Genomic DNA, 14,892 nt, shown 5'->3' on the forward strand with positions numbered 1-14,892 from the left:
CATGTCATTGAGGCCATATAGTGGTTACATGGTAACACTAACTCCGGTGTTGATTTTAGCTTTTATCTTGTATCACACTGCCTTCTCAGGACACATGATATTAAAGAGCTCCTGATTGCTTTCTACTCCCAACACAGAGTGTGAGATTAACATCATGTAAAGCCTGCTTATTTTCTAAAATTTGCCTTTCATTTGGTTGACTCTGAGCCTCATCGATGTGGTTGCCTTGGTGCACCTTGGTAACAGTTTCCTTGTTGCTGATGATTTGTTATTACTCTATACTGTCATGTTAGTCGCTTGTGGTTTATTGTAAGGGCCTGACTTGGCTTTTGAAAACAGATTTCCTGCACATAGCCATGTCCCTTGATGCTACAGATATCAAAAAGTAGAGCATGGACTTTGGAGAAGTCCAACAAACAAGTGCTATTGGAGCTTTTATTGGGTTTCTGTGCTTTACTGATCATTGCAATAGTATTAGTTGCACCTAAAGCATGTAACTGTTGCTGGCCTGCCACTACATCTTCATATTTCTGTCTATCCTCAAGGAATATGTCAAGACTGTGGCCCTTCTTATGGCACAAATGTTTCTTCCAACTGACTGTAATTCATGTGGATGTGATAATTAACTCATTAATATTCTCTGGCCGTTCCTCTTCAGTAAAGTCACACTCGTGCCCTTTGCTATAGCATCCTCCAACAAACTGGTGAATAGTCTTTTGAGGATTCTTGTCTATTTGAAATGATGTGGAGTCTGTTCATCCTGAAGTGAATTCTTATCTTGATCTGCTCTTCAAGATCTTTCCAAATCATTTCCAGACTTTCCTGATCGACCCCAGAAAAACTGGACATGTTAATAATGTGAAGCTCCTCCTTGTCAAGTCATAAAATCCCTACGGAGTGGAAGCAGGCCATTCAGCTCATCGAGTCTGCATGATTCTCTGAACAGCATCCCACCCAGAACCACTCTCCTACCCTATCCCTGGAACCCTCCATTTCCCCTCGCTAATCCACCTAACCTACACATCCCTGGATGCTATCAGCAATTTAGCACAGCCAATCCACCGAACATGCACATCTTTGGACCGTGAGAGGAAACCCAAGCACCTGACGGGACTCATCTCAAACGGGCAGAATGTGTAAACTCCACATAAATCCGGATCCCTGGCAATGTAAGGCCACTGTGCCTCCCTGAGTTCTGACAAGATTTTTAAGAGTTCTTTTCGTGGACTCACCTAGACCTTGATCTGCAAAATAGACCTGCATGAAGTTTTGGAACAGTAAATTCAGTGAAGGTGTTGCTGGATGCCAAATCCATGCCAGTTTTGTTGCTATCCATGAGTTGGCCTTTACAAAAGCACCAGCTTTTGCTGTGTGTCTCTGATATTTTTGTCTCTCCAAATTATACTGCTCTTTCCTTAAGAACAAAGACGTTTGTAATTGTTGTTATGAAAGAGTGTCATTATGTATTAACTGCCATCAACAGAGCTTTCTAGGTTTCAAGTTTTCTGTAATGCACTGGCCTTTGTCCCAGCTCAAGGGCATTCTTTAGCCATTTAATTTTTTTTATTACCAAGGAAATCTTAGAAATGTATTTTATCTTGAAAGAATTTGCATCCTAATGAAAATTAGAAATATGTTCCATTGTTCTCGTGCTTAATGCTCCATCTACAGATGTGTACAACTGTCTGTACTCTGAAAAACTGATGCTGTTTAAGGATAACGAACTTCTCCCTATTCCAAACTGTCTGCTTCCAAAGTCATGCTGGTCATCAATTTGTTTTCTAAATCTGTACCTCTACGATGTCTATAATTGATAGTAACTCCTGTTGCTATGGTGTGAGTTTGCCTCCACCGGGGTGTTTTACCAGATGTGGCACTGCTTTTGTTATCTCCCACAATGTCAGAAAATGGGCATGATATTGTGGTATTGGTCAACCCAACAGACATTCATTGCATTGCTCAAGCATATACATTTCTGAGCTAGTAGTATGCTATTAGTTTACAATAGATGGGCATGTTACTAGTCAAGTTTCCTGGAGATGGTGGTGTAGTGGAGGAGACACTGGCTTGGTAGTCAAGAAGCTCAGGTTAATGTTCAAGGGACATGGGTTCAAATCTCACCATAGCAACTTGATATAATTTACAAGGGAAGCACATTGGCTCAGTGGCTCGCACTGCAGCCTCACAGCGCTAGGGACCTGAGTTTGATTCCAGCCTCGGGCGACTGTCTGTGTGGAGTTTGCATATTCTCCCTGTGTCTGTGTGGGTTTCCTCCAGGTGCTCTGGTTTCCTCCCATAAAACAAAGATGGGTTGGCCATGCTAAATTGTCTGTTGTGTTAGTCAGAGGGAAATGGATCTGGGTGGGTTACTCTTTAGAGGGTCTGTGTGGTCTTGGTGGGCCCAAGGACCTCTTTCTGCACTGTAGGGAATCTAATCTAATCATTCTTTAAATGATCCAAGGAAAGATTGATTCTGAAAAAACAACGAGATTTGGAGTCAACCATCCCGGTGAAATGAACACAATCACAATCACTCGCATTTAATGAATAAGAAACAAAACTAACATCAGTGTTAATCATTGACATATCTTGGTGTAACATAAGAAAGTTTTCAAAGAGATTGACAGCAAGACTTATATACACTCCCATTTAATCACTCAATTATAACTAGTTTATTAATATGAATTAAACATCAAAATGCATTGAAATTGTTCCAGAGTTTTAATTATTCAATAATCTCTAACCTTGTAACATTGGTACAGATTTCCACACTGCAACAGGCCCGAGGCTGGCAAACTGCCCAAAGGAAGATTCCAAGAAAAACATTGGTATCCCAACAAGACCCAGCATGATCGAGTAGGGAATAAGAAATACACCTGGAAAATAGAATAAAAATGTGAAACAGGATCCGTGGATGTGAATTCTCAACATACTCTGCAGTTTCAAGTGGATGGTTACAACAACTTTGTATTAACAGAGAAATTGGCCTAATCTTTATAATCTCTCCTCATAACCAAACCCCTAAAGTCCAAGTTATCATTCTTGTAAAACCATGTTGTACTCCCTCCAAGGCCAATATATCCTCCCTGAGATGTAGTGCCCAGATCTTCCCACTGTACTTCAATTGTGGTCGAACCAGGGTTTTGTTTATCTGCAGCATACTGTCTACATCCTTGTATTCATGTCCTCGAGGTGGAAAAGCCAGATTCCATTAGCTTTCTTCATTATTTACGGCACCTGTTTGTGGTACTTTAAAGGTCAATGCACCTGAAACCCCAAGTCTCTTTTGGCATCCATTGTGTTTACTTTATGCCATCTAGGAAGTATCCTGGTCGATACTATATCGGTCAAAATGGATAACCACACACTTGCTTACATTGAACTTCATCTGCTACATTTTTGCCCAATTACTGAGTCTATCAAGAGCCCTCTGTAATTTTATGCTGTTGACTACATTGTCTACAACGCCCCCTAACTGTGTGTCATCAGTAAATTTGGATATATGACTTTCTATGTTATTATCCTAGTTGTTAATAAATAATATGAATAATTGAGACCCTAACACAGATCCTTACGGGGACACCACGGGTCACATCCTGCAAATTTGAGAACCTACTCATTATCCTTACTTTCTGTCACCTGCCACTCAACCAATTTCTGAACTATATAAGTAATTTGCCCTCAATTCCATCAGCCTCTACCTTAGTTAATAAGCTCTTATGTGCAATTTATCGCATGCCTTCTGAAGTCCATACAAACAACAACCATAGCATTCCCCTGTCCACTATCTTAGTTATGGCTTCAAAAAATTAAATGAGGTTTGTCAGGCATGACCTACTGTCATTAATCAATTCTGACTGTCCCTGGTTAACTGAAAAAATTTGAAGTGCTCAGTTATTTTATCCTTAATTAGAGACACCAACCAGCGCCCCAGCACAGATGTTAGGCTAACTGGTCTGTAAATCCCTGAATTTCCTCTTTCGCCCTTGTTCAAAAGTGGAATAATGTCTGCAATTCTTCAGTCCAATGGGACAACTCCTGTATTGAGGGAACATTGAAAGATTACTAAGAGTAAGGTTAATTAGTAAGAGCAGAGTAGTAATCCCAGGATTGCTATTGGTGCCATTGTCTAGTGGAGCTAGGAACGGAGAGTGAGTGCAGCTAAACATGTAGCTGCAGAGCTGGTATAGGAGGGAGGGCTTCAGGTATGTGGACCTTTTGCGGAAGGTGGGACCTGTACAAGGAGGATGGGTTGCACCTGATCTTGAGGGGCACCAATATCCTGGGCAGGAGGTTTGCTAGAGATCTTCGGGGGGGTTTAAACTAGTTTGGCAGGGGGATGGGAACTGGAACTATGGATCAAAGGATGCGGATGCTGGTGAACAGGCAGATACAGCATGCAGAGAGACTGTGAGGAAGGATAGGCAGTTATTAGAGCAAAGCTGCAGTCAGTGTGATGGGTCTATTTTAATGCAAGAAGTCTCAAGAATAAGGGTGATGAACTTAGAGCATAGAGCTACAATGGAGCATGGAGTTTCTTGAAGCTACAATGTTGTAACTATTACGGAGGCTTTGATATCACAGGGGCAGGAATGGTTGCTGAATGTTCCGGGATTTAGATGTTCCAGTAGGAACAGAGATGGAGGTAAAATAGATGGGTGGATGGCATTGCTAATAAGGGACAGTATAATAGTTGTAGAAAGGGAGATCGTAGGGGATGGTTTGTCCACTGAGTCATTATAAGTGGAAGTCAGAAACAGGAAAGGAGCAGTCACTTTATTGGGAGTTTTCTAGAGATTCCCAATAGCAACAAAGGCATGGAGGAGCAGATTGTGAGGCAGATTTTGGCAGGGTGCAGAAGTAACAAGTTTGTGTCAGGTGACTTCAACTTCCCTAATATTGACTGGAACCTCCTTAGTGCAAATAGTTTGGATGCAGCAGATTTTGTCAGGTGTGTCCAAGAAGGATTCCTGATTAAATATTTAGCGAGGCCAACTAGAGGGGAGGCCATTTGGATTTGGTGCTTGGTAACAAACCAAGCCAGGTGATAGATCTCGTGGTGGGAGAACATTTCTGTTATAGTGATCACAACTCCCTGACCTTTACTATCGTCATGGAGAGGGATAGGAGCAGATAGTATGAGAAAGTATTTAGTTGGGGAAGGGGGAAATTACAATGCTATTAGGCAGGAACCGTGGATCATAAATTGGGAGTAGATATTCTCAGGGAAATGTACATCAGAAATGTGGAGGTTGTTTAGGGAGAATTTGCAGCAAGTGCGGGTAGGGCCAATCAGGGATAGTGAAGGGAACTTGTGCCTGCAGTTGGCGTTTGGGGAGGTCTTCAATGAATACGTTGTTTGAGTATTCACTAGGGAGAGGGACCTTATTGTTTGTGAGGACAGCGTGAAACAGACTGATATGCTCAAACAGGTTGATGTTAAGAAGGAAGATATGCTGCAAATTTTGAAAAACATGAGGATAGATAGATCGCCTGGACCAGATGGGATATACCCAAGGTTGCTGCAGGAAGTGACGGAAGAGATTGCTGTGCCTAAAGTGTTATGACACAGCGGTGAACATCTCTCTTCATTAAACCAAACACCCAGAGAAGCTCACCTCACCTCATATTTCCATTATTTCAAGAAAATAACATCAATTCATTCTTTAACTCTAAAAGGGAACATCAAGCAACAAATATTCACAACACTAAGGCCCCCTTTCCCTTAACTGCTTAATACCTGCCTCCAATGCTATAATATACTGTTCCAATAAAACATTTATTAAAATTACATCAAATCCATTTCAAAACCTTTGGTGTCTTTCTTCTTCCGGCTGAAGATCTCACTGGATCATCTTCTTTCTTGTTACTGTTAAGATGTTTCATATGAAAAGGTACCTTTGATACAGAGTATTTCAATGTCTTGGGTCTCTCTCTCTCTCTCGATGGCAGTTGCTCTGTCTGATTTTCAAAATGACTGCCTTTTTTATATTCCCCCGACATTGGATCATTAGTTTGATGTTGATAAAACAATAAATTCAAACTGGATTGGGTTTTAGTATCCTGGGGCATAATTTAAACTGTTAGTTTAAATTGGAATTGTTGCCAAAACAGCAAACAGTTCAAGTATCCATTTCACAGCCAAATGTTATATATTTTCAATTTTCCAGTACATTCTGAGACTGCTCGTCAAATCATATGACAGGTGCTTGTAAGCTCTCAGTGCAGAACAGCATTCACTCTTTCTTAAAGATACAGGACATGCCTTCAACTTCACAACAGAAGTAGTGATCTTCGCATGCTCACTGGCTACTGGAGTAGTACCAGATGATTGGAGGGTGGCAAATGTTATTCCCTTGTTCAAAAAAGAGGATATGGATAACCCTGGGAATTACAGACCAGTCAGTCTTACATCACTTGGTATTTGGGTGATAGTAAAATGTAGGATATGTAGGTTAGTTTGATCTTAGAATATGATAAAAGGTCCGCGCAACATAGAGAGCTGAAGAGCCTATCCTGTTCTATGTTCTATCTGTGTATGACTGTGTGCGTGAGGAGTTAGAAGGGGAATAGAGCTTCAGTAAAGTTATATGTTGATATTTGCCAGTTGTTCATCTGGGGTTGGAATACATTATGTCCTTATCTATTAATTTATTTATCAATCATAGATAGCAGTAGACAATCTTTAAGAATCACTGATTGACGATAAATTCAACCTTTACATTATAATATCAGTGTTTGGCACTTGTGCCTGGTAGATGATATACAGGCTTTGTGGAGTTAGGGGCGAGTTACATGCTGCAATATTCCTAAACTCTGACCTGCTCTTGTAACCAGAGTATTATATATAAATATGATGAGTCTAGTTCAGTTTCTGGTCAATGGTAACCCCAGGCTGTTGACAATGGGAGATTTAGTAATGGTCATGAGAATGAATTTCACAAAATAATGGCTGGATTCTTTCTTGTTGGAGGGGGTCATTTCTGCCAAGTGTGACATGAATGTGCTTGCCACTTGTTATCCCAAATCTGCATTTGAACATGGGCTGCTTCAGTATCTGAAGAAGGGCTAATGCCCGAAACGTCGATTCTCCTGTTCCCTAGATGCTGCCTGACCTGCTGCGCTTTTCCAGCAACACATTTCCATCTCTGATCTCCAGCATCTGCAGACCTCACTTTCTCCTGCTTCAGTATCTGAGCAATTGTGAATGGTGTTGAGGATTGTGCAACCATGCACTTTCCTGGGGGCCAGAGAAGTGTTTGTTCCTTGATACCCATTGATTCCAGTTTTGCTAGGGCTCCTGGATGTCACACTCAGTCAACTGTGGCCTTGATGTCCACGGCTGTCACTATCTGGAGTAGAGTGGTGCTGGAAAAGCACAGCAGTTCAGGCAGCATCCGAGGAGCAGTAAAATCGATGTTTCGGGCAAAAGCCCTTCATCAGGAATACAGCTGTATTCCTGATGAAGGGCGTTTGCCCAAAACGTCAATTTTACTACTTCTCAGATGCTGCCTGAACTGCTGTGCTTTTCCAGCACCACGCTACTCCAGAATCTGGTTTCCAGCATCTGCAGCCATTGTTTTTACCCAGGGCTGTCACTATCACCTCCCCTCTGGAATTCAGCTCTTTTGTCCATGTTAGAACCAAGGCTGTAATGAGGTCAGGAGCTGAGTGGCCGTGGCGGAATCCAAACTGGGCATCACCAAGCAGGTTATTGCTGAGCATGTGCTGCTGGATAGCATTGTTGATGACACCTTCCATCACTTCACTGATCATCGACAGTAGACGGATGGGGTGTAATGGGCCGGGTTGGATTTGTCCAGCTTTTTTTTGTATGCAGGGCATATCTGAGCAATTTTCACAATGATGAGTGGATGCTGATGTTGTAACTAAACTCAAAGAGCTTGGCTCGGGGTGCAGCAAGTTCTGGAGCACAGACCTTCAGTACTATTGCCGGAATGATGTCAGGGCCCATAGTTTTTGCAATATCCAGTGCATTGAACTGTATCTTGTTATCTCATGGAGTGAATCAAATTGGCTGAAGGCTGGCATCTGTAATGTTGGGGACAACTAGAGCGGACTGGGATGGATCATCCACTCAACCCTTCTTGCTGAGAATTGCTGCAAATGTTTCAGCCTTACCTTTTGCACTGATGTGTTGGGCTCTTCTACCATTGAGAATGGGGACATTTGTGGAGCCTCCTCATCCAGTGAGTTGTTTAAATGTCTACCACCATTCATGATTGGATGTGGCAGGACAGCAGAGTCTGGTTCAGACTGATTAGTTGCTTAGCTCTATCACATGCTGCTTATTGTGTTTGGCATGCAAGTAGCCCTGTTTAGTAGCTTCACTAGCTTGACACCTCATGTTTAGGTATGTCTAGTGCTGTTCCTGACTCCCCATCTTCACTGTCCATTGAACCAGGCTGATCCCCAGCTTGATGGTAATGCTTGAGTGGGAGAGATGCTGGGCCATGAGTTTGCAGATTGTGCTGAAGTACGCTGCTGTTACTGATGATGGCCCACAGTGCCTGAAGTCTTGAGTTGCTAAATCTGCTTGAAGTCTGTCCCATTTAGCTCAGTGACAGTGCAATACAACAGGATGGATGGTATTCTGAATGTGAGGGTGGAACTTCATCTCCACAAGGACTGTGCAGTGTCACTCATACCAATACAACCATGGACTGATGCATCTGCAGCCAGCAGATTGGTGAGGATGAAGTCAAGTAAGTTTTACCCTCCTATTGGTTCCCTCATCACTTACCATAGACCCAGGGTAGCAGTGTTGAATTTCATCAGCTATTCCCTGGACCACTCTCCCAAACCATCTAAATCTTTCTGCAGCCTCCCCACCTCCTTAGTACTACCTGCCTGTCCGCCTAACTTCGTATCATCGGCGAACTTCGCCAGAATGCTCCCTGTCCCTTCATCCAGATCATTAATATATAAAATGAACAGCTGTGGCCCCAACACTGAACCCTGCAGGACCCCACTTGTCACCAGCTGCCATTCCGAAAAAGAACCTTTTATCCCAACTCTCTGCCTTCTGTCAGACAGCCAATCCCCAACTTATGCCAGTAGCTCACCTTGAACACCATGGGCCCTCACTCAGCAGCCTCCTGTGAGGCACCTTATCAAAGGCCTTTTGGAAGTGTACATAGATGACATCCACTGGGTTTCCCTGGTCTAACCTACTTGTTACCTCTTCAAAGAATTCTAACAGGTTTGTCAGGCATGACCTTCCCTTACTAAATCCATGCTGACTTGTTCTAATCTGACCCTGCACTTCCAAGAATTTAGAAATTCCGTCCTTAACGATGGATTCTAGAATTTTACCTACAACCAAGGGTAGGCTCATCGGCCTATAATTTTCCATCTTCTGTCTTGATCTTTTTTTGAACAAGGGGGTTACAATAGCAATTTTCCAATCATCTGGAACTTTCCCTGACTCCAGTGATGTTTGAAAGATCACATTCAGTGCCTCCGCTATTTCTACAACTCAATCCTCAGTCGATTGGCGAGGATGAAGTCAAGTAAGTTTTTCCCTCCTGTTGGTTTCCTCACCACCTACCACAGACCCAGTGTAGCAGCGAAGTTCTTTAGGACATAACCACCTTGATCAGTAGTGCTACTGCCGAGCCAGTCTTGATAGTCAATGTTGAAATCCCCCACCTAGAGGACATGTTGTGCCCTTGCCACCCTCAATGCTCCCTCCAAGTTTGTTCAGCATAGAGGAATACTGATTCATCAGCTGACGGAGGATGGTATGTGATAATCAGCAGGACCTTTTTGCCCCCTGTTTAACTTGAAGCCATGAGACTTCAAGGGTCTGGCATCAATTTTGAGGACTCCCACGGCAACTCCCTCCTGACTGTTCACTAGCTAGACAGGATGTCAGCTGGGCAGAAGGTCAGATTGACAGTAGAGGCCAGTGGTCAGTTCTGTCGAGGGTGTGGAGTCACAGACAGACAGGACAGGGAAGAAGGCTTTTGGCATACTGGCTTTCATCAGTCAAGGCACTGAGTATAGAAGTTGGGAAGTTATGTTGCACTTATACAGGTCGTTGGTGAGGCCACATTTGGAGTGTTATGCTCAGTTTTGGTCTCCTTGCTATAGGAAGGATGTTATTAAACTGGGAAGAGTTCAGAAGAAATTTTCAGGGATGGTGCCAGGGTGCAATGGTCTGAGTTATAGGGAGAGGTTGAACAACCTAAGACTTTTTTCTTTAGAGCTTAAGAGATTGAGGAGAGTTCTTATAGAAATGTATAATATCATGATAGGCATGGATAGGGTGAATGCACTCTGTTTTTTTTCCAGAATTGGGGAATCGAGGACAGGAGGGCATCAGTTTAAGGTTAGAGGGGAAAGAATAAAAGGGACCCTGAGGGGGGGGACGTTTTGACGCAGAGGGTGGAATGCATCTGGAATGAGCTGCCAGCAGAAGTGGTTGATTACATTAACAACATCAAAAGGTATTTAGACAAGCACATAGATAGGAAAAGTTTAGAAGGATATGGCCAAGTGCAGGGAAATAGGGTTAGCATGGATGGACATTTTGGTAGGGCATGGACCAATTTGGACCAAAGGGCTTGTCTCCGAGCTATAGGCCTCTATGACTCTTTGTTAATGTTGGGTTGGGTTGGGTCGCATTTGGCTGATGCAAGGAGTTGCTAGGGAGATGTCAACTCAGATCTAATGGATGTGGGGGTTTAGAGCGGGTCTGGACATGGCAGGGGTGTTCGATTTAATAATCTAACTTTCCTGATTAATTATTTTACTTAAATTCATCATTACCTTCTGAAATTTCCGATGTAAATGGAGACTTTTGGAGTGTTTCAAGAATCGGAGAATTGCCTCGTGGAAAATCTAGTTTCCTGGGCAATACCTTCAGAGTGAGCTAGAATGGGGATTCCACAGAATATTCATGGTGACTCATCGTCGACACCGAATAATGACTGGCCTGCGGAAAATCCCTGACATAATATCATTATAATAAATGTCTGCTGGTTTCTCTTATATTATAGTGGATAATATATAAGCATTGCTGCATAAATACATTACTGGAGGCAAACTAAGATCGATATGAAGATAAGTAATAACTGTAATCCAGGAGATAATGAAGTTTATTGATGACTCACTGTGAGATTGTAAAGTAGGTACAGTAACTTTGTTTTAGCTAGCACCTTATCAATGGGTATTCCTGATAAACCGACCAAAATTACGTGTTCAATATTGCGATCCATCATGATGTCCGTGTATTTCTGCTGTAAATAAAGTCTAACAGTGACGTGAATACTCTCTGCATTACTTTTCTTTTACTTACTGTGGGTTTTTACATTAGTTTTAGGAGGTTTTTTATAGGGAAGCTTTGAGGGATATTAAGGTCTCTCTTGTTCAGTGTTTACTATGGTTATGTGTACCTCTTGATTATCTGGAATATTTGATCAATTGCACACTCCTGTTCCAAGAGGTGCTGGTTAATAAAAATGTTTGCTTTATTTATCAGCAGAAAAGACCAATGTTTGAGGAAGGCTTTTGCTGAATGCTGATGCCTTACACAATATAGTTTCTGGAGAAATCAACTGGTAATAGGGTCGTCAATAAATTTCATAAAAAATCCTAGTGTTGGAAATATATGCACAGAGCTCAAGACCTTTTAAAACCTGACAAAAACAAGTTTTGTGCTGGCAGAGGAGTAAAAACCAGAAGCAGGTGTTGGGATTGAACTGTGAACAGAGACTGAGTATTCCGGAGCCAAGTACAAAGAAATGACTACCTCGTGGGGAACGTTGCACCTGAGACAATTAACCCAAAACCAAACACATCCAGCCCCAAGACAACTTTCATACCTCTGGCCACCCAGCCCATAGAAGATACCGATTCATGGAGATAGTGTGGAGCCAAGAGGGTTACCATAACAACCACCCCACATCCAACAGCAATCAAAACCGTTAAAATCTTGTGTAAAATTTGGAAATCTAATCAAGCCAGTCAAGGCCAAAAAGAAAACCTCGACAAGACAATGCACCGAGAGATTAGCCTGACGATTTGGAAGCCCCACAGCTGGTATAACTGCAGCCCTGATCTCACATCACCAGAGGAGCTGAACCAGAAAACAGGAACATGGAGAATGTGTTTTGTAAGACCGACAGCAGCCCTCAATGACCATCAAGGCTGATCATGCTAAAAGGAACTATGACCGACAAAATGTGAAGCATCAACTATCCTGACCATCACTGCAAGTCCTCAGACCCAACTGAGCTGAAAACTGAACTCAATAAACCAGCAGAAATAAAAAAAACCCAAGTACTCAACAGGTAGATCCAAGTACTCACGTGCCTAACCCGGCATCAGTGGACTCAACGCAGACTGAGCAGTTGCCTATCTAGAAGTCCCCTACCACATTCAGAGTACAGCAAGCCAGAGCAACTGTACCAGGCCAATTTCAAAACTGCATTCAAAGTGGTGAGCATAATCCCAAGACCCCAGAGTAGTAACTTAGTCAGTAGTGTGAGGTGGATGGAATGAGTGTATTATGATATTAAATAATAGTGTATTTTAAATAACACTGTATTTTAAATAATAGTGATTTATTGTGCTATCTTGTCTTGTATTAAGTTACCTTTTTGTGTGTTGTTGATTTACCTGTTTCCTGTATTGTTGTGTTACTTCTTCTGTGCAACAATAAACAGAGATTGTTTTGCCCTGAAACATCCATCTGCTGCCTTTTCATTACATGCCAATAAATAAAAGGTCCAGTGGCTAGAAGCAGGGGTTGGAAGCAATTTGAACCACTTAGAAGTCAGGACTGAAAATCAAACCTCTGCACATCTTAGCTGTAAGTGTCAGCTACCAGCAATCTTCTCTGTCTCTCAATATCTGATGTCAAATAATGTTTATCTGGACAGGTAAACACCAATCATTCGATATAGTAGCCATCACAGCTGCTGGATCTAACTTCAAGTGATGCTTTCTTCATTTCAACAATAAGGAACTCAAGGAATTGATTCCACTAGCATGCTACAAAGACTGATTGAACCTTTATTCTTTTGTATTTTCTATACTTGTTTTAATCTTAACATCTGTTGATATTGCTGACAAGGATTTTATTATCTTAACTCCAAAGGAATCTTCCATAAAACTTGTAATGAACAAACCTATGCCTATTTAAACTGAAAATGTGGTCTACTCTGACTTGAACTAGACAAATGATAAAGGGGCTACATGAGTTTTATTAATCTACTGTTTATTGAGAATGCTGGGAACAATCTTGGTCTTAATGACATTCTGTTGTGTTTTTAGAATTATTTCAGTTATAGGAATTTAGCAATATAAAGTATTTAAAGGTCTAAAAGTACAACGCCTTTTTCTCCTGATGAGAAATGGGCCACAAATTCAAACTACAACGTGTAATGAGACAATCTGATTTGCTTAAAAGTCACTTGAATTAATTTCAACCACAACTTTCCACTTTAGTATTTAACTGTGCCATGTCCAGACTGTAACATTTCTAACCTCTGTACTATTGTTAGGATGTCAGAAAACACACAAGACCAGGCTATAGTCCAGCAGGTTTATTTGAAATCAAAAGCTTTTGGGGTTCTGCTGCTTCATCAGGTGAAGGTTAAAACTGTTGGATCATAACCTGGAGTTGTTGCATTCTGACTTTGCCTACTCCAGTCAAACACCGGCACCTCCACATCAATTGTTACGATGTTACGATGACAAGAGCAATATCCAAGTCAACAGTCCTTAAAGATCAATGAAATGCTCCCTCTGCATTTCTGCCCCCTTAACTCAAATTCCAGACAGTACCTCCTCCATTTTTGTAAGCCAAGTAAGGGAATCTCCAGACATTGCCTAGACCCACAGCACAGCCGATCACAGAGAGCAAGTAGTCATTCTTCGAGGACCAGTTACCTCTCTTTACATTTTCATCATTTTTGTTCACTGGTGGATTGGCAGCACTCTTGGGGCAAAGAAAGGAATTGACTAAATTAGAAAGTAGATTTTCTCAATCTAAACTTAAGCACTTAGTTCAACTCTTCCCCACTGTAAAAACATTTCTTTATTCCCCAGTTAACAGCAATCACTTAGTAGTTTGGAAACAAGATGGGTGACTGCAGTTCACAAAAGCTAAAATTCCCAAAGAATCAGCACTTCTCAGGATTTTACATGAGTGTAATTTCATGTTTTGCTAAAATACTCACTGTATCTATTGGAGAGTGTGTTTCCTGTTCATTCTGTGAGAATTCAGATAAAGCCAACTCCCTCTGGTCCATCTTCAGACAGCTATCTTCGCTTGCTCAGGAGCTGGATGTAAACCTTGAGGAGTAAATCTTGCCCGAAGGTGTTCTATCTTTCCAAAATTCCAGGACTGTGATTAAGAACTGTTCAGCCTTTCACCAGGTAAATGACTGGTGAGAATGACAAGATGTGTCCAAAAAGGGCAAGATCTAGTTGCTCTGGGTGATGTCCACATTTCCTGACTATTTCTGATGCAATCTCCACACTAAAAATAATAGAATTTCAGGTTTGTTTCAAAATACTCAATGTCAGAATATATCTACTTTGCATCACATATTTCTCACCAATGCTTTGAAATGAGGAGGTCACACAATATAGAGGAGAGGCCACGGCTTGAATCAGCTTCTGCAGCTTTCACCGTGGGGTGGCTGTTACTCTGCAGCTACCTCAATGTTTCCAATTGACCAGGAATCTCTCCTACTATCCCTGCCTGCCATACAATTATCAGAAAGATTCAAAGATTGACTATTGAGTGACCATTCAGATTGAAGCTGAATGCGGTGCCAATATTTTGAAGTCTTGAGATTTCAAAGGACTTTGTCAGAGTGAACCAGATGCAGGGGATTTGCTGTTGGTAAAATTAAA

The 14,892-nt window shown here is 41.8% G+C and overlaps 1 protein-coding gene across 2 annotated transcripts in view; it reads right to left on the bottom strand.

The window, feature by feature from the left end:
• Positions 1 to 14,452, bottom strand: part of LOC122557539 (sodium- and chloride-dependent neutral and basic amino acid transporter B(0+)-like) — a 51,909-nt gene extending 37,457 nt beyond the window's left edge. The window contains exons 1-3 of one of the 2 annotated variants that reach the window (XM_087985755.1): positions 14,211 to 14,452; positions 13,816 to 13,969; positions 2,745 to 2,876 (exon numbers count right to left, since the gene is read on the bottom strand). In XM_087985755.1, coding sequence (XP_087841881.1) covers positions 2,745 to 2,876; positions 13,816 to 13,969; positions 14,211 to 14,282 — 358 coding nt within the window. In that variant the 5' untranslated portion in view covers positions 14,283 to 14,452. The remainder of the gene's footprint in view (positions 1 to 2,744; positions 2,877 to 13,815; positions 13,970 to 14,210) is intronic. The other variant, XM_087985756.1, reaches the window with a different exon arrangement.
• Positions 14,453 to 14,892: the final 440 nt, after the last annotated feature.

The sequence above is a fragment of the Chiloscyllium plagiosum genome, unplaced genomic scaffold, assembly GCF_037043375.1.
Source record: "Chiloscyllium plagiosum isolate Xiang-an unplaced genomic scaffold, Cpla_swu_hap1 HiC_scaffold_221, whole genome shotgun sequence".
Taxonomy (NCBI): domain Eukaryota; kingdom Metazoa; phylum Chordata; class Chondrichthyes; order Orectolobiformes; family Hemiscylliidae; genus Chiloscyllium; species Chiloscyllium plagiosum.